This window comes from Orbicella faveolata, unplaced genomic scaffold (genome assembly GCF_042242905.1).
Source record: "Orbicella faveolata isolate gen_17 unplaced genomic scaffold, um_ofav_v1 contig_1, whole genome shotgun sequence".
Taxonomy (NCBI): domain Eukaryota; kingdom Metazoa; phylum Cnidaria; class Anthozoa; order Scleractinia; family Merulinidae; genus Orbicella; species Orbicella faveolata.
This window is the reverse complement of record NW_028301536.1, coordinates 38,267,544-38,285,280: the sequence shown is the minus strand read 5'-3', so window position 1 is coordinate 38,285,280 and position 17,737 is coordinate 38,267,544. Positions and strand designations below refer to the sequence as shown.

General features: G+C 38.6%; 2 protein-coding genes across 4 annotated transcripts; both read right to left on the bottom strand.

The window, feature by feature from the left end:
* Window positions 1-2,518: 2,518 nt before the first annotated feature.
* On the bottom strand, window positions 2,519-4,121 carry LOC149118996 (uncharacterized). Of its 2 annotated transcripts, none has more exons than XM_089275522.1 (2): window positions 2,959-4,121; window positions 2,519-2,697 (listed from the first exon to the last, which is right to left on the bottom strand). In XM_089275522.1, the coding sequence occupies exons 1-2, from the start codon at window positions 3,633-3,635 to the stop codon at window positions 2,544-2,546; spliced, it is 831 nt and encodes a 276-aa protein (XP_089131648.1). In that variant the 5' UTR covers window positions 3,636-4,121; the 3' UTR covers window positions 2,519-2,543. The 2 variants fall into 2 exon arrangements, with proteins under 2 accessions (XP_089131648.1, XP_089131652.1); XM_089275526.1 differs by having other exon boundaries at window positions 2,519-2,691; window positions 2,959-4,120.
* Window positions 4,122-8,102: 3,981 nt separating this feature from the next.
* Window positions 8,103-17,736, bottom strand: LOC110048222 (uncharacterized). Of its 2 annotated transcripts, none has more exons than XM_089275497.1 (13): window positions 17,540-17,736; window positions 16,827-16,880; window positions 15,633-15,771; window positions 15,097-15,171; window positions 14,463-14,578; window positions 13,715-13,867; window positions 12,912-13,097; window positions 12,455-12,510; window positions 11,880-11,978; window positions 11,478-11,551; window positions 10,622-10,785; window positions 10,052-10,138; window positions 8,103-9,278 (listed from the first exon to the last, which is right to left on the bottom strand). In XM_089275497.1, exons 1-13 carry the CDS (start codon window positions 17,615-17,617, stop codon window positions 9,192-9,194), a joined length of 1,368 nt encoding a protein of 455 aa, XP_089131623.1. In that variant the 5' UTR covers window positions 17,618-17,736; the 3' UTR covers window positions 8,103-9,191. The 2 variants fall into 2 exon arrangements, with proteins under 2 accessions (XP_089131623.1, XP_089131631.1); XM_089275505.1 differs by having other exon boundaries at window positions 17,489-17,560.
* Between the last annotated feature and the right edge of the window lies 1 nt (window position 17,737).

Sequence of the window (17,737 nt, the reverse complement as noted above, 5' to 3'; positions counted from 1 at the left end):
GCCGAAGAAATTCCTCTGTAGGGGACTCCAAGGGCATCCTCCCCCCTAAAAGTTTTAAAATTGAGGTCCTCGGAAATGGTCCTCTGAAAACGCGTCAAATTTGTTTTCCGTCCCCATTACGTCGGAGGAATTTAAAAAGGCAACAATCACCGGTTATTTTGGATTTGTGTTTGAGGAAAACTCGCGCAGGGAAATCACATGATTATCGTGATGCCTTCGCTTTCGACTTCGCTTTCAGAATGTTTTACGTCCACACGAAAATGAAAAGCCGGCGTTTTCAAATTTCTCCGGTTTTTGTGACGGATTAGAGTGGACGAGAGACCTAACCGGAGTAAGAAAGCAGAGTTTTCAAATTTCTCCGTCCTAGTGTGGAACCTGAGAATTTAAGGTTACCGTATAGTTTAGAGGTGTCTCGCGTCCAAGCGATATAATGCGTAAGGTTTAAACTGTCGATACCTAAACCCCCATATGAAATTCAGGGTTATAGAGCGAATTTTTCATGACCTCTAAATATGATTAAAACAATGTGGAGTAAACGTACTAAAATCACTCTCGGAGAAAAAACATTTCAGAAATAAAAAATTCGAAGACACTTTTTTTTGTTGTTCATTTGTTAAACTAGCTACTGTCTAAATTTGAGAGCAAACGAACAAATTCCCTTTGACTTGTAGCTTTCAATAATTAATTTTGACGTTCGCATTTAAAGATCGTGAAAAATTTGACTGTTCATTTTATTTAAAATTGTTGATATAGTTAATTTGTTTGATAGCCAGCTCTATAAGCATTTGATATAGGGTTTAGGTATCTACAGTTTAAACCTTACGCACTACATCGCTTGGACGCTAGACACCTCTAAAGGTGTACGATAACCTTTTTGTTAATCACTTGTATGATTACAGACCGAATTGGACTCCACTCAGTCCTATTACCATTATGAATTGACCAATTTCGATATGTCAAAATTCAGCCTAACACAATAGACCTCAGCACGAGGCTCTGGGGAATAAAACCCACAAACTCTGTAGTTATTCCCCAGAGCCTCGCACTGAAGTCTATTGTTTAGCCTGAATTTTAATATATCGAAATTGGTCTATTGTACTCCACTCGGTCCAGTTACTATTACTAATGATTACACGTGTGTGAAATGATATGCTGCTGGTCTCTGGTTTAGCTGACAGTAATTAGTGCATGAGAATTAATTAAGCCCTGGCCAAACGGACTTAGTCCGGCCAAAATGTGGCCAAACTGGTAAAAACCTTTTTTAAAGAAACGGTTATAACCATCTTAATTTAACTCTTTTGTTCTAACAAGCTCGTTACTATTGTTCACCCTTTTGGTTTCTTTAGCTTTTGTTCTCAGATTCTTAATTTCTTGAATATTTTATTATTCTTAATATAATAGTAATGATAATAATAAAGTTTTTTGGGCGCATTTAAAAAACTCAATGCGCTTACATTACTTTAAAAATAAATTAGTTAAATCCTATAAAATATTTCTAATAACAATAATAAATAAAATAAATGAAATAATTAATTAAAATACAGTTTCTCATAAAATAAAATAAATCAGAAGTAGGATTTCCGAAACAAGAATGTTTTGAGGGCAGATTTAACAGACGAAAGAGATGTTGTATTTTTAACAGAATCCGGTGGACTGTTCCATAATATAGGTGCGGAGAAAGAAAAGGCACGTTCACCGTATGTCACAGAGTTCACAGTAGGGACAGTGAAAAGAAGTTTAGAGGATGAGCGTAAGTTCCGTTGCGGGTGGTATTGTTGTAGGAGGGGCGACAAGTAGGCTGGTATGGCGCGTTTTCAGGGTCAAAATTAAAAACTAACTTTTCCACCTTTCCTTACCTGCTAAGTAAAATGTCTGTCATTTCCTGTCTTTGAAATTAGACAGTGCGCATCTCTTTTGACCTCCGAAACAATACATTCCGCGTTTCCTGAATACTAAAATCATAACATCCGGCATATTTTGACTTTTGAACAAAATTCTCCGCGTTTCCTGACTTCTCTCGAATTTTATGTCCGGCATGTTCTGACTTTCAATGTAATTAGTTACCAAATACCGTACTACTTAGTTTAAACATCTCAACTAAACATCCCATGCCGGCACCTGACAAGCCATTTAGTTCATAATGAAATGTCGCCGCTGAGCCGACATTGTGATTTGCAAAATTTGCAAATGCGCGTTTTCTGACTTCTCGATTCTACCAGGCGTCTTTTCCGCGTAGGCGTGGATCCTACAATAATACACATAACATATGATCAGGGTTTTCAAATTGAAATAAAGTAGCAGGAGGAAATCATAAAGTAGGCGGCACACTCTAGGGTCATGATAAAGGAGGCCACACGTGTAGAGGAGTGCCGGAATGGCTTACGTCCTCCTGCACGAGGGGAGGCGGGGGGGGGGGGGGGGGGGAGGGCAATGGGATGAAGACCGTGGAAAATTTGAAAATCTATTTGTCTTGAAAAGCATTTTGATGACTGAAAAGTGCTTTTGTCGGAGGCTACTGTACACTTTATTTTAACAAGGGTTTATTAAAAATTCCTTGAGGGGAGTCCATATTCTGCCACTGCTTGTTGGAAAAGGCCAAGAACAGTAGCTGCGGTATTCTTTGTTCCAGCCCTAAGATATACAGGAAATCTTGTGTATCCATCAACTCCACCATGCACTACAATCTTCCATCTGAAACTTAAAAATACATGAGTCCATACTTTGCTGTCCTTTCATGGATTCTGTCCTCACTACCAACAACTAGTCTCCTTCGTAGCCGTTTTTTGGGTGTCACGCAACGCTTCTTTGGAGAGAGCGTTGCGTGACATCCCCCCACCCCCCACCCCGAAAAAAAAAAACCGGCTGGGAAGGAGACTAACCAACAACCACCTGTATTAGAAACTAGGCGCAATAAATCTGAATAAATTTTATTTATAATCAATTACGAATAAGGTTCACCTGATCAATTTATGATTCCCGTCTATGTGCCATGTGCCACAGTACACAGCTCTTGGTGTAAGGAATAGCCATCTCACTGCAAGTCCCTCCGGATCCGTTCTTTGCATGCATTCTCGGGCTCTCAGCTGGAGCACATTTATATTGCGCAACACTAGCTGCGATTGGACCCTCCGATATCCCGCATCTGGAAAATCCCTATGAAAGGATCTTACCATGTTATCAAGGTCATCATCACTAATGGTTGTCGTCCTGTCGGTAATGGAGATATTGTACTCCTGCATACGTCTTTTTATGGTACTCTCACTCACACCAAGGGTTCTGGACATGTCGGGTAAGTTGATTTCATAATCGGAAAGATATTGCAGCTGCTCCCGTAGAATCTCGAACCTAGGACGCCCAACCGTTCTAGGCTGGTTTGCTACTGCTGGGGAGGAATGATACCAATTCCGCTCTACCTCCGACAACATTCGCGTCACAGTGGCGAGTGAGGGTCGAACTGTATCAAACACCTGCATGTTGTCAGCAAGTCGAACCAAATGGCGAGAAATTTGTTCCAATCGGAACAGAACATAATCAGCCACATCTTCACTAACTGTGTCCTGTTGAAGTCTCCTTACAAGGTCGAATGATGTATGGCGAAGACTGCTCAAGAATTGCTCTTGTGCCGTCGACTCCATTAACAAATCCCCGGGAAAACCCCGGCCCCCTTGGGTCCTGGCACTAGGTTTGCATCAGGGGATCCAGGCTTGCGCGGAAAAGACGCCTGGTAGAATCGAGAAGTCAGAAAACGCGCATTTACAAATTTTGCAAATCAAAATGTCGGCTCAGCAGCGAGATTTTATTATGAACTAAATTGCTTGTCAGGTGTCAGTATGGGATGTTACGTTGAGATGTTTAAACTAAATATTACAACATTTGGTAACTAATTACATTGAAAGTCAGAACATGCCGGACTTAAAATTCGAGAGAAGTCAGGAAACGCGGAGAATTTTGTTCAAAGGTCAAAATATGCCGGATGTTATGATTTTAGTATTCAGGAAACGCGGAGTGTATTGTTTCGGAGGTCAAAAGAGATGCGTACTGTCTAATTTCAAAGACAGGAAATGACAGACATTTTACTTAGCAGGTAAGGAAAGGTGGAAAAGCTAGTTTTTAACTTTGACCCTGAAAACGCGCCATAGGCTGGGCAAAGTCCATGGACAATCTTAAAAGTGATGAGCAGAAGTTTGAATGTAATCCGTGATTCAACAGGTAGCCAGTGTAATTCTCGAAGGGCAGGTTTGATGTGGTCGTATTGCTTGGTTCCAGTGATAAGGCGTGCGGCAGTGTTTTCAACTCTTTATATCCAGAGGAAGCCTCGTCAGCCTCAGTTACTTTCCATGCGGGGCCTCTATCCTGGTCTCTATCGTTTTCTTGGTTTTTATATATAAATTCAAATGTAACTTTAAAAGTACGTAATTTATTCACAACTGAAGATGGTCGATTATTGTACTCTAATACGTCATTTGACCAGTGAAATTGATGGTGTATTTGCTGTTCTTTTGTCATGGAAACCTGCCTGTTTTATTTTTTAGAAGATCTTTAACAGGTCTTAGCTTAATTGAATATGCAAGGCACGATTAAATGTACAAGTGATTTAGTTCCTCTTACATGCTGCACTGACGATGTCAGGTAGTGCGAGACAGTTCAATACACTTAACTGAAGTCGTTCAAGTATACGAACCTTTTGGAAGACTTTGAGGTTGAAAAAGGCAAACATTTTGCGAACAGACTAAGAATATGCCGGCCCCGCAAGGCTGAAATTTAGCTGGCAACTTTATTTTTTTGCAAGAATCAATAGTTACCTAGCATGAAGTGGTTCGGAATTTTTTGAAGAAATATCACTCGGCTCGTAAATTGAAAAAAAAAAAATAAACATTTTCTGGTTTAGAAAATTTCTGGTTTTCAAAAATTAAGAATATGTTGGCTCGGCCCGAAATAAAGTAAATAAAAATTTGTAAACTACAATATTCCCAGAGGAAGCCACATGAGCCTCAGTTGGTTCTTACGCGGGGCCTCTATCCTGGTCGAATTGGAATTTTCAGTGATCGAGATGTTGGTTTTTGTAGAGGGAGGAAAACCGGAGAACCCAGAGAAAAACACTCAGAGCAAGGTGAGAACCAACAACGAACTCAACCCACATATGGCACCTGGCCGGAATCGAACCTGGGCCACACTGGTGGGAGGCGAGCGCTCTCACCACTGTGCCATCCCTGCACAGCGAATGAGTTTCGGATACTTTTAAATATATCGACTTTGACTAGATGTTAGACACGGATCACTCTGGCGTAAAGGCTGTCAGAAAACTGAGTATTTTCAAACTAAGAAGAACCTCACAGGCTTTCAAAATAATATAAACCATTGGTCACGTATTCTGTTTTCAGCTTCACAGCAAATCAACATTGAGTGGCTTACAAGTCTTAAGCGTGAGAGTCTTATTCACAAAATTAAGGATCAATATCAGCAGCTGGGCAAAGTTTAATTGCAGTCAGTTGAAAAACAACACTGATAATTCAGCCGTGACCGTAACTTAAAAAGAGGGCAATTCGCCGAAAAAATGAAAGTAAATATACGTACTTATAGTCACCTCAAAATAAAAGCTGGATCGAAAACAAAATACTAGGCAAATAACGTAACGTCATAAGTGGCCATAACTTCTCGTACCAAGGTCAAAAATAACTAAACCGGGTGGCTATATTGTGTGAGACTTGGCGGATTATGGTCTAATATATGCTTTATCCGTTAAATTCACTTTCAGAGTGAACAAAATCTTAAGTTAGCACGTCAGAGTGACGTTCAACGTCGCGGTCCGCTTTATGTCGAAGGCCACGCACTGAGTACAGTGCCAATACCCCTAGTATTTAAGGAAGGTTGCGGCCGAGTATCTCACAATTTTTGGTCGTAAAACTGAACTTTTTATCATGGCGATGTCTCTGGCTGAAGAAATAATTCTTTGTGTTGGCTATGCCATCATTTTCTTTGCCAACATTGTGGGGAATTTGTTTGTGTGCGCGGTCGTGCTCAAAACTAAGTACCTCCAAAACTTTACGTCCATTTTGATAGTAAACATGGCAGTAGGTGATCTAATAGTTGGTGTTTCTGGTGTGATACACATAGTTTTAGAAGTTTGGTTTCTCGTCTCAGGGAAAAACAATAACACTGTTTTCTGTGGAAGATTGAATGGAATCACGTTTTTCAGCGCGTCCATTTCCATCTACACTATGGCAGTTTTAGCATTCGATCGTTACCTGTCCATTGTAAAGCCAGTGATACGGCGAGGAACATTAACGAAAGGCAAACTGAAATTCATCCTTCCAGCCACATGGATCTTATCTCTCGTATTCTTCGGATCAAGCATGTATTTTATTGAAATCTACGATTTCAAGGACGATAAGTTGATCTGCTGGGAGACTTTGCCTCAAGACGAGTTACCGGTATCTTACAGAATAATCCTTTTCGCAGCCATGTATTTCATCCCGATGTGCATCACAATGTATTTCTTCGGAAAAATTTTTGTTCATCTCTGGATTGGTAACCCTTGTACAAGCCCTGCAACAAGCCAAGTGCTTCTAAAATCACGACATCGCTTAACAAAGATCCTGGGCAGCGTTATATTGCTTTTCAATATTTGTTGGCTTCCGTGGTTTGTGGTGGAGTTGCTTTTGTCATTTGATTCAAGGCTCGGGCGCCACGAAGTGTTGCAATCAGCTTTGGCGTTATTGGCTGTTACACACTCCAGCATGAACCCTTTCATCTACTCGTTTCAGAGTCAGAACTTCCGGCAACATATACGACGAATAACGAAGAGAAACAGACCACAACTGAGTAAAGCAAAGAAAGTAACCAAGTGAAGTCCATACTTGACCTTTCAGCTGTGTACATAAACATATCGGGTCATTGTAAGGCGGTCGTAAAAGTTCATTTCGTGTGCCACAGAACTTAGTGTCAGTGACGGTTAATTTCATTAAAGGATGAAACAAAGAAAGGAAGAAAAAGAGAGAAAGAACTTGTGAAGGACGTTTTTGGAACATTGCGGTTCGTTTAGCCTCTACGCTCCAATTAACAAATTACTTTCTTTGTTATTTTCTTCAATGAACTTATAATGAATATACTTCTTCTGTTATTAGTGTAAGTGCGGCGTCAATAAAGATTTAACATTATTAGGTAAGGTTATTGTCAAGAAATAAGGAAAGAAAGAGACAAAAAAAAAAAAAAAAGAAAGAAAGAAAGAAAGAAAAAGCAGAAGATACTAAAGCAGTTACAAAATAACGTGTGGACACATAACGCGTTATGCAAAAATATATATTATTTATTTACCGAATGTAATTTACATACCTTACAATATATTTGTCGCGTATTTTGATCCGTACTTAGGTGGATCCTGAATATTTATACAAATAATTAACTAGAAAACACTATGAATTTATATTCTGAGGTTATTGACAGCGACCATTTGGAGGTACAAACGAATAAATTAGTTTCCTCTGGGAAGTAAATTCTATTTTACAGATATTCTCCAAAAATATTCCTATCTGTTTCAGTAAATTCTAAGAACTTCAATGTTTATGTAGCCGCAGCAAATAACCTCATGAGGTGTGTTCCCATGGCTACCACTGATACACGGAAAACCACAAGCTTTATTATGAACCTCAATCGTTAATTGCTACTTCACTGTATTATAAATATGCTTAACCTTAGAGTGAACATTAGCTAAATTACCTGTATATTTTAAAGGTTAAATAAATGAGACTTTTTTTGTTTTGTACAAGCTTATAATTTTCATTTCAAATATTTATATTTAACAATTATTCCATGAAACCGCGTTGGATATGAAGTGATAAATAACCAACGAGCGCGTAGCGCGAGTTGGTTATGATCACTTCATATCCAACAAGGTCGAATGGAATAATTGTTTTAGTATATTCTTAATCGGGTTTTTGCCGCCGATTTTTATTTCAACAATTTTACAGAGCGGAAAATTTTTAAACTTGGCGCACTGTTTTCCATATAAGGTAAAACTCCGACTAATGGCTCATAGTCGGAGTTTTTGAGCCAATCAGAGAGCTAGAAATGCAATAGTCGGAGCTGAGAATATACTAATATAATTTAGTATAATTTCAGAGCTGAACAAAGAGTTTCCAGCAATCTGATTGGTCGAGCGATTCCTTATATGACGCTGGAGCGGTGAATATACCATTTTCGAGGCCTGGCTACTAAGCTCGCCACCTTTGCCATCTCGGCAAGTAAACATGGCGGACAGTTGCTGAATCAAATTTTCATTTATTCGAAAGACATCACTCCAACATCACTCCAAGTCCACATGTGGTAGCAGAACTTGAGACAAGGATATTTGGAAGGATGGAGAATTTTCAAAATGACTGCTGTCGCCCTTGGACCAAAAATCCTTTCAATAACTCGTATTCAAGGAATTTAAGAATCGCACACGCAGTGGTTACGTTGATCGCCAGCAGGTCAGATCGATTGACCGAAATTTATTTTTCTTCAAACTAAAGCTACTCACTTTTAGACGATGATGACAGCTCTGAATGAGGTCAACAACGATAAAACAAAGGTACGGGATGAATTTATTTTTCGTAGTGTTTCGCTTGTTTGTTTTATTGCCGAACTTGATTTGTAAATGGATTCACAATCGATGTAAGCTTACGTGTGAGCTTATTATTAAAACTACGGCTGCATGCGTGTATGCAAACGAACAGTCTGTTTTAGTTGTTATTCTGTGTTTCACCTCTGAAAATTATACTAAAACAATTATTCGCCTCAGGCTCGGTGAACATTGGTGAATATTTACCAATGTTCACCTCGCCTTCGGCGAATAATTGTTGAAAAATAGTAAGATGGTAATAAAATAAACATTATTTGGCCTCTTAAAGGAAAACAAACTGCTTTTTACCGGAACAAAAGAGTTCCAGAGCGTTTCACGCTATAAATTGAAAGAAATTCTCAAAACCTCCCTAGAGACCAATTGCAAATTTAGTTGTCACAGAATGGTAAGCGATACTTTGAAGAAAGATAGCTCACAAACACGCAATCTCAATTTCACCTTCCGCGGAAGGACGATCAGTTGACAAGTCAATTCTTCTTTTGTTTTCTATGGGAAGTAAATTCTGGTTTAGCGACACTTGGCGAGCTACTGGCAACATGATATATTATTACAATTCTTTGACCTTATTTTGTTATCGCTGACTGTGATCAGTTGTGACTCCAGCCATTTCCAAGATTGCTTTGTCTGGGTTCTCGTCCCATCTTCCTGGCCGTTTAACCTGGACAAAGAGTCACGTACTTTTGTTATGAGATAACTAAACAGTACAGGGCTGGATTGGTTATAAGCCGTTTAACGGTAATCAAGGGAGGATAAAGGTGAAAGAGCTAATCTCTCATATGAGCCGTATTTTTAAGGCCACCCACTCAAGCTATTTTTAGACATGGTACCCAGTTTTTTCGCGACTGTTTCCACGCGTGTTGCGTGGATGTTTTCGTGGAGGGTATAAAGCCGCTATGGTTGTCCACGTGAGCAAAATCCTCATCACAGGATAGCCTTTAGCCTGCGAGCAGGCTCACCTTTGAATCGCGCGCGCGAGTAGTGAAGAGTAAAGTGATCTGGCAGGAATGAGTCTGGCGAAGGTTCACTTTCTCGTCTCGCGTCTTTGCCGCTCGATTTCACACTTGTGGCTTTGTCTCGCGTGCTTGTGCTCCAACATGAGCCTGCTCGCAGGCTAGATAGCCTTCTTTACAACAATCCTGGGATTTCCGAAAATCGGGAGGGATCTAAAAAGAACTTGATAGTTATAACCTAAGGTTAAGGTTTTAAAACTTGCTTACTTTCTGATCCTCTCTTGCGTTAATCAGGGATTAGTGATCAATGTTTTAATTTTTTTGTCTACGAGTGTTTTAATTGCCAGAGTTTTGAGGGGTTTTCAAATTAGTCGACGTCAGAACTGGAGCACAAATGAACAGAAAACCTCACTGAAAACTTCAACCCAAAATCACGCTCTTCCTGAATGAGCTTAATCCAACCTAAAAGTAAAGAAATAACCTTTTGAAGTTTTTCTGCTTGTTTTCGCTCCCACTGCTGTTGTTTCTGTTGTTTGTCTTTTAATTCTTGTCCTCCACATCCCCAAACCTGACCAGAAATACAGAAAAAAAGGTTTGACGAAGGAGTAATGGAAACTCTCAAGGTTGCCACTGATGTACCGTTGGACCCCGTTAATTTTAACTCACTTATTTCGAATTCCTCATTATTTCGAACTCGAACCACTTCCCCTGGATTTTTCGAACATCCGCTATTTCGAACTGTTTTCCGTTTCCCCTGATCATGAGAGTTCGAAATAGAGGGGTTCAACTACCTTCTTGTTTCCGACCAAAATGAAAGGAAAGAAAATTTCTACACCACTTGGTTTTCAATTTTGGTTTCTGCACCATGACTTCAATTCGGTATAACACTCCCTCCCCTCCCTCCCTTCCCCAGTTTTTTTTCCTAATTGGGTGCACAGTGCCGTTAGTCTATTGCACGTTCGCTCCCACCCCCCTGCGCCGTATTTGGCCTCTCCCACTGAAACTATTTAACATGTTTTTCGCTTTCGAACGGATGAGTGCTTTTTCTCACCTCTATTTTGCTGATTGTCTGGGGTGTTAAATCGGTTTGATAATGAAGTTTTGCGGATGATAAACCAGTGTCCAGGGTACAACAAGGCCTTGATGTCTGTCCCAACACGATACCGGATGGTAAACCTCGGGCTCTCTCATTGAAAAAGATCAAGTTTGGACCAGCTAATGAACAAAACAACGTAAATAAGGCAAAGGGATTATGATAAAACAATTTGTTTCACTCAGGCTAGACTCTTTCTTAAGAACAAAAATGGCACATGTAGTCTTCTGTTGTCTGCTTTAGCCTTAGAGATTCCTTTAGACTCGATCTTTAAAGTAAAAAAATTATTTCTGTTCACAAATAACGAAACCTGTTTTAAATGGCTCAAAGGCTTGTTACCTGAATGGAAACCACTCTCCACCGATTGTAGCCATCCTTGCAATGATAAATACACCACAATGTAGTGCGGCCTCGTTGTTTGATCCAGGCTCTCTCGGGCATTTTCTTATTTTGTAGTGATCGCTGTGATCATTTGGATACTGATAGTTGTAAGGATCGCTCAACGTTTTCTGGGCGTGCTCAAAGCGATCATAGCGATCATATGAAAACCAGGTTGGGTTGTTCAAAGCCCGATTAAACTAACCCAGGATAAGCGAGAATCTTCAGTTGATTTGAGGTTTGCAACTTTGCGGTAAGGTTTTCTGTATATATTGTATGGCCTTTTGTTTTGAGTTTGAATAATCTCAAATTAGACAAAACCTAAAGCAATAAAAACATTTTTATACCAGGAAAATTTATACTTCGGTTAACTTTTAATCCTGGGTTAGCGTTCACAACCTGTCGAACAACCCGGCTCACATGGTTTCGTCCTCACCTCTTAACACCTGAAACTTGGGTCGTACTTGGATGACCCTGCAATCAGAGTTTCCCCAGCTAGACGTGGACTCTCTGAATAACAAAGCAAGTAGCAAACAAGTTAGAGTTTGGCTTGATTAGTCGCTCTTTTGTTTATTGTCATCTGACAACAGATCTGTCTGATTTTCAAGCTCAAACTACGCGGTGTCAATAATATTGATCATGATTTGATTAACTATTAAATTTTGAATATTTTGCGCTACACTTAACAAGAGAGATCTTATTTTCAAGCTTTCTTGGAAAGATGGGTTAACCGAGTTAAAGGCTGGAAAGAAACTAAATGTGACTGGGAAGAAATACACAGAATAACCAAAAAATACAGTTGGATTTCATTTAGGCTCTACATATGATTTGTACTAACCTCCACTCTACATCAATAGCAACAATGAGCAATCCTTCCTTTCCAAGCCTTAACAGAGTAACAGTAGGTCCACGGTATGCCATGCAGTGATGTTTGAACCTACAAACACAATCAATGCATTTGATAACAAATCATCCTTTTACTTGGTCCTTGAATTAGCTCTACATTGCTATCCAAAAGCAGCATCAGATAGCTTTTCTCCTAGTTTCACGAGATAAAAACACCATGATCATACATGTACTGTACTATATTGTGCCGTTCACAGTAATTTTGTCACCCATTTTAAAGTGAGTTCAGCTAGTGGAAAATTCCCTTAGTGCTACTGTACTCAGCCTTCTGGCAGCAAACATAAATGTAACTGTAACATAAATGTCTGAAGGTTATCGCTCAGTGGGACGATCAAAAGAGCGGGTGTGTGAAAGAAAAACGAGTGGGGTCTGGGACAGAAAAAGAAGATGGAGTGCCGCCGGGCCCGCTTTTTCGATTGTCCCAATGAGCGAGAACCTAGGAGAGGCGAAGATGACACTCGAGATAATAGATACAGTCAGCATGGAATACATGATAAACGATGACACCTGTTTAAACTCTGGCCATGCTGCACACTGTCATAGAGCATCGTCCATTCTTTACACTACAACAAATCAAAAAATAAAGTTAACCAGCAACGAGTTAAAGATTAAAGGGATGGTTCATTGCTCGACACATGTGTAAGCTATAGTGGCATAAAACCAATTACTTAAGAATTAGACTACTCCGCAATCTCAAACCATAGTAAAACCAAAACCAAAATAGTTGCCTGATTACTTTTGACACTCAATTGAAAACCGCTGATAGTGAATTCACAAGGCATTCTAGTTGAGGTCCATTTGTAAGTTCTACAACATGTCCCACATGAGTTACGTGTGCATCAAAGAGTTAAGTGTGTCACATTCATACCTATGACATTCGTATTATAATAATAACAATCATAGACCACAGACAAACGTTACCATATTAACTGTATGGAAGCATCGCAGAACAACATTAACTCACTCTTTCCAGTGGATTTGCTTTTCTTTCATCGGTAGTTGTTGCCTGAGGACCTCCTAAATTGGATGTTTGAACTACACTAACAAGGAAACAAGGCGGAAGAATTGTAGAGAGAATCCAGAGGGTTTCTGTGTTCAATAAGGACTGACTGTCTAATGGATTTGACAGACGGGGTATAACAGGAAATCCCTAAAACAAACATGGGAAAACATGACGCACCATAAGTGATTATCAGGATGCCAGTAAGGTAAATACTTTTAAAGGCAAATATTATGTTTTATGTGGTGATGTGCATGCTAACTTAGATTACAACCACAAATACAGACACTATATAACAGTTTACATCTGGTAATGGCTTCAAATTATGCACACATTGTCAAATTAATTACACATCAGGATCCATGACCAGTATTGCATGTAAGTACCAAATAATGTTTTTTTGAGAACAAAAACAAATCCTTGGGAGCAACCACTTTGAATATTTACAGGGTTCTCCGCACATTTTAAATGTCTGTTTGCATTACATTTTATTTAGGTTTTCAAAATTTCTCTTCACAGTACCAGATTATAGTTAATGGTAATATATTTGCTGTGTTCAATCTGCCATACATAAGACTATTTGGGGATGACAGAGACCTTGTGTCGCTGTAGTATTAAATGATCTGCGCTATCATTATAACTTATTAGCAGTTAACTGATGACCAACTAATGCAGTTAATTCCAACGAATGCTGCAGAATTTTTATATTTTATATCTGCAGAATTCCTGAACCTTGCATCACACATGAGTCATTACCAACTATGTACCTGTCTGTGAGAAGAGGTGGTGTCTGGTGGATGTCCTCTATGAAACAATATCTTTCTCACCCAGCTGTGAATTCCATCAAACACTCTTGGACAGTTTTGTTTTGCCCAGCCACAGAAACTGTTACAGTCTACACAAGTGCTGTCATCACCCATCTAACCAAAGAATGTTATTGAAACCAAAGAAACTGAGAATTAGAAACACTCTCCAATAATACCCCCGCCTCCCTGTAATGATTGCACTGCGAGGATCGTTAATATCTCTAATTAAAACCTCAGTTCCCCCATCCAAATATTAGATGTCTTTGATCTTTCTTATTTTCATTTGTATACAAAAGTCCTCACCATATACGAAGGGTATAATTATCATGAACTCACAATACACTTCCAATTTCAAAGTTTTTTTTTTTTTATATTTTTATCTTTATAATTTTGTGACTATCTTGCAGCTCAACGTACTGATCACGTTAATAAATCAATTGCTTGATAGATGACCAGGCCAGCTCCCAGCAGGCTCAATACATGTAGCTCATTATCTGCAGTGAGTGCACACTTCTAAGTTATATGGTATGGGATAAAATAGCTACATGTATAAGTAACAATCACAATGCTACAAGCCAGGCTTGACACTATGTAATTAAAGTAATCATATCACTATTGGGAAAATCACAGCCTGGACCTCTCAAAAGGGCTGTGTCAGTGTTATACACGGGTTTAAATGTCAGACAAAGTACAATAACTTTCAACTCACAATAGACCTCGCCCACACATCTGCTATTGTCTCTGTTTCAGGTTTAGGACCCTGCACGCCACTGTCAGTGACAGCCAAAGCTAAAGATCTGGAGATCTGGAACATCTCAACCAAATCTAGTCCAGCAATAAAACAGAACCATTATTAATAGTATTTCCATACAGTATTTCCAAATATCAAAAATATCTTCAACAGGAGATTTTAAAATCAATTAAAATTGGGATTTTAAAATCTCTTGTTGAAGATTTTGATATTTAAAAATAATAATTATCCATTAAATATACATGTACTTCTATTTTGTTCAACAAAAAAAACAATTATTGCGATAGTCAGAGTCTTAACTTCAGCATTGTAGATGAGCATGTGCTGTCTTATCAGTAAAATCTTGATTCAAAACATATCGTATTTCAAGAATTTTGCAAAGAATGATAAAGTGAAGGAAAAGGAGTAAAAATGCATAGTTCAATAAAAATGTTTCGAGAATCCAATGTAAATAGGTAAATCCCAAATTCATATCTATAGCCTGGCAGCTAAACAAACCATATGATATTTCATTGAGAGAGACTGACGAGCAATAGTCTGACAGGAATCTTGCACAATATGGTTATAGGCTGTTGTTGGCTGAAGCTTTTACCTGTGAAGGACATGGATGATTCACCATCACTGAACATTGAGAAGTATAGCTCTAACTTTCCTGCGGTTGTTCCTCCTGTGAACACGAAATGACAAAAACCAGAAATCAAGAGTAAGCCTTCAAAAGATTGATTACTCTGACTCTTACAAGACAATTAGTGTACAATGAATGCTAATAAGTCAAAGTTGCAAACACTAAATACCCAGCTATAGTAAGTACATGTAATCACTAACCCACTGAGTACACAACCACAATTATTATTATAGGCTGGTTTATATGCAGTACACAGTGAGTATAAATTTAGACATGGTGGGAAGCTAGCTATGTGTATATTTTACAGCATGCAATGAGAAGAAATTTATTCAGGATGTTTCTGTACTTTAAGGATGTGGATTATGCTGGATAACTTAACGTGTCAAAGCTTACAATTTCAAATAAAGTTAATAGTAGAATTACCTGTAATGTACATGTAGGACACTGTTTGCACTGGATAGACATTTACTTTGTAACTTATATATTTAATATATTGATTGTACCTTTGTCCAGGAACGTTTCAAATCCATCTGTAAACCCATCCAGTGTCAGTCCCATGGCATCCCTGTTACCTCCTCCACTTGATGCAATATGTGAGAACAGTAATTCATCAAAGTCATCTACTTGAGATCTAAAGTAGTTCTGAAACACAAACGTCTGGTGGATTAACAATGATTACCATCAGAACTTTTCATTTACTACCTTTTAAGAGTAACACTACCAGACTGTCAAGAAGTGCCTGTCAAAACATTAAATGGACTTGACAAGCTCAATCCAAAATTAATCACAGGTTTCAATGAGGGCAAGGCGTTAGGAAAATTGATTGGCTGTGAGGATGAATTTGCCTGCCTGGTTTGACCATCTAGAGGAAAGGTTTTCTTATAAAGATGTTTAGTTCAAAATGTTTTGCTTTTGGCCTATGAAAACCAGTTGCCTTGACCCGCTGAAAACGTTTCATGACACCCTATTAATAAATTATTCACCAATTATATAAAAAGCTTGAAAAAGTATGTAGTGCATTTAAAGTTTCAGACTACATAAAAGTCAAGGTCCAAAAAAAGCAAAAATTAGGTATGGTACTTGTGCATGTATTTTAACCCCTTGGGTGCCTTTATATGATGTATTCAGTATGTCAAAATTTTTGTCCCTCATGATCAGGAATCTGTATGATGTACTGAGTACATCAAAATTTCAAGAGACTTAGTCAAACTGCCTGCACACCGTAAACAACATTCATCAGCACCTGAGATTTGTAGGAGGTTTTTTGACAGACTCTTAATTTCCCATTGCTGTGACATATCATATGGATATCAATTGAAATTACGTCAACTTCAGTGAAATTAACTGTAGAGAAGAGACACTTTTATGACCTTTCAGAAAATGTGTACATGTCCATAGTTTAAGTGAAAAAGCTTATGGCAGATGAAGGTTCTTACTAGATACCCATTTTCAGCATACACAATGGTGCACAGAATACACAATGGTCTAGCACTCAAGGGTTATGTCAAGTGAAATTTGAGGCCACTTAATTTTTCAACATGCTTCAGTTCATTATGTGTTGTATAATTTAAGCATTCCGACACTGGACAATTGTATAAATATTATGTACATAATATATTTTACTCTCTGGATTAACATTAAACATGTAATTAAACTAACTTTTATATTTTCAAAAGATATATGGAGTTGCCTTCTACCTGAAACGTTTCCTTTTTGATGGTGGATATTCCATCTGCAACTTCAGCAAGCTCCTAAAATTAAATAAGGAAAAACAAAGTATAGTTAAGTAAACCAAACATCTATAAAGAGGATATTACATGAACCCATACACAATCGATGAAGTCATCAAGTCATTTTCCACACATTCGGGGAAAAAGTCACATGACCTTGAATTGGATTATCAGCAGGAAAACACAGATGCCCTCCCTCTAATTTCTGTTGAGGAGAGAAGGTGGCTGTACTCAGGCAAGTATATTGGATTGGAATACAATCATTTATTTCAAGAGAACAAGGGATTAATCTAAGGGAACAAGGAATACTAGCCCTCTATTAACTTTCAATGACAAAAAATATTAGGAATGGAACTTATTGATAGGGAACAACAAAGAAAACGTGAATTTTTTATAGGGATCAAGGGAGAACCCCCCCACCCCCCACCCCTCCCCTCCACCACCACCTCAATAATCTGGTCCCCAAGTCACAGATTTCCATTACAGACGAAGTCTTAAACAGACTGTCTATTTTAAATAATGAAAATAAACGCAACATTTTTCGAAGGGGAGTAAACATTCGTTTCAAAGAGAAACTAGAAAAATAACCTATCTTATGCAAAGGGAAAACAATCAATACGTTTACGTACAGAAGTAGTACTGCAGCTGAATAACAGCTGAGAATGGGCTTTTCTTTATACCTCATATAATCTCGAAAGGCTTTCGCTATGTGGCGATCTTTTGACCGGCTCCTGTTGAGAAGCTTGCTTGTTTCCCATCAGTTCACTGCATTTGCTTCATTCAAAAACATCAAATAAATCATAAGTAACAACTAACAACTTGGAAGCGCACTGTTAGACAGACCAACTATGCAGGCTCACACGAGTGCCCTGTCAGCG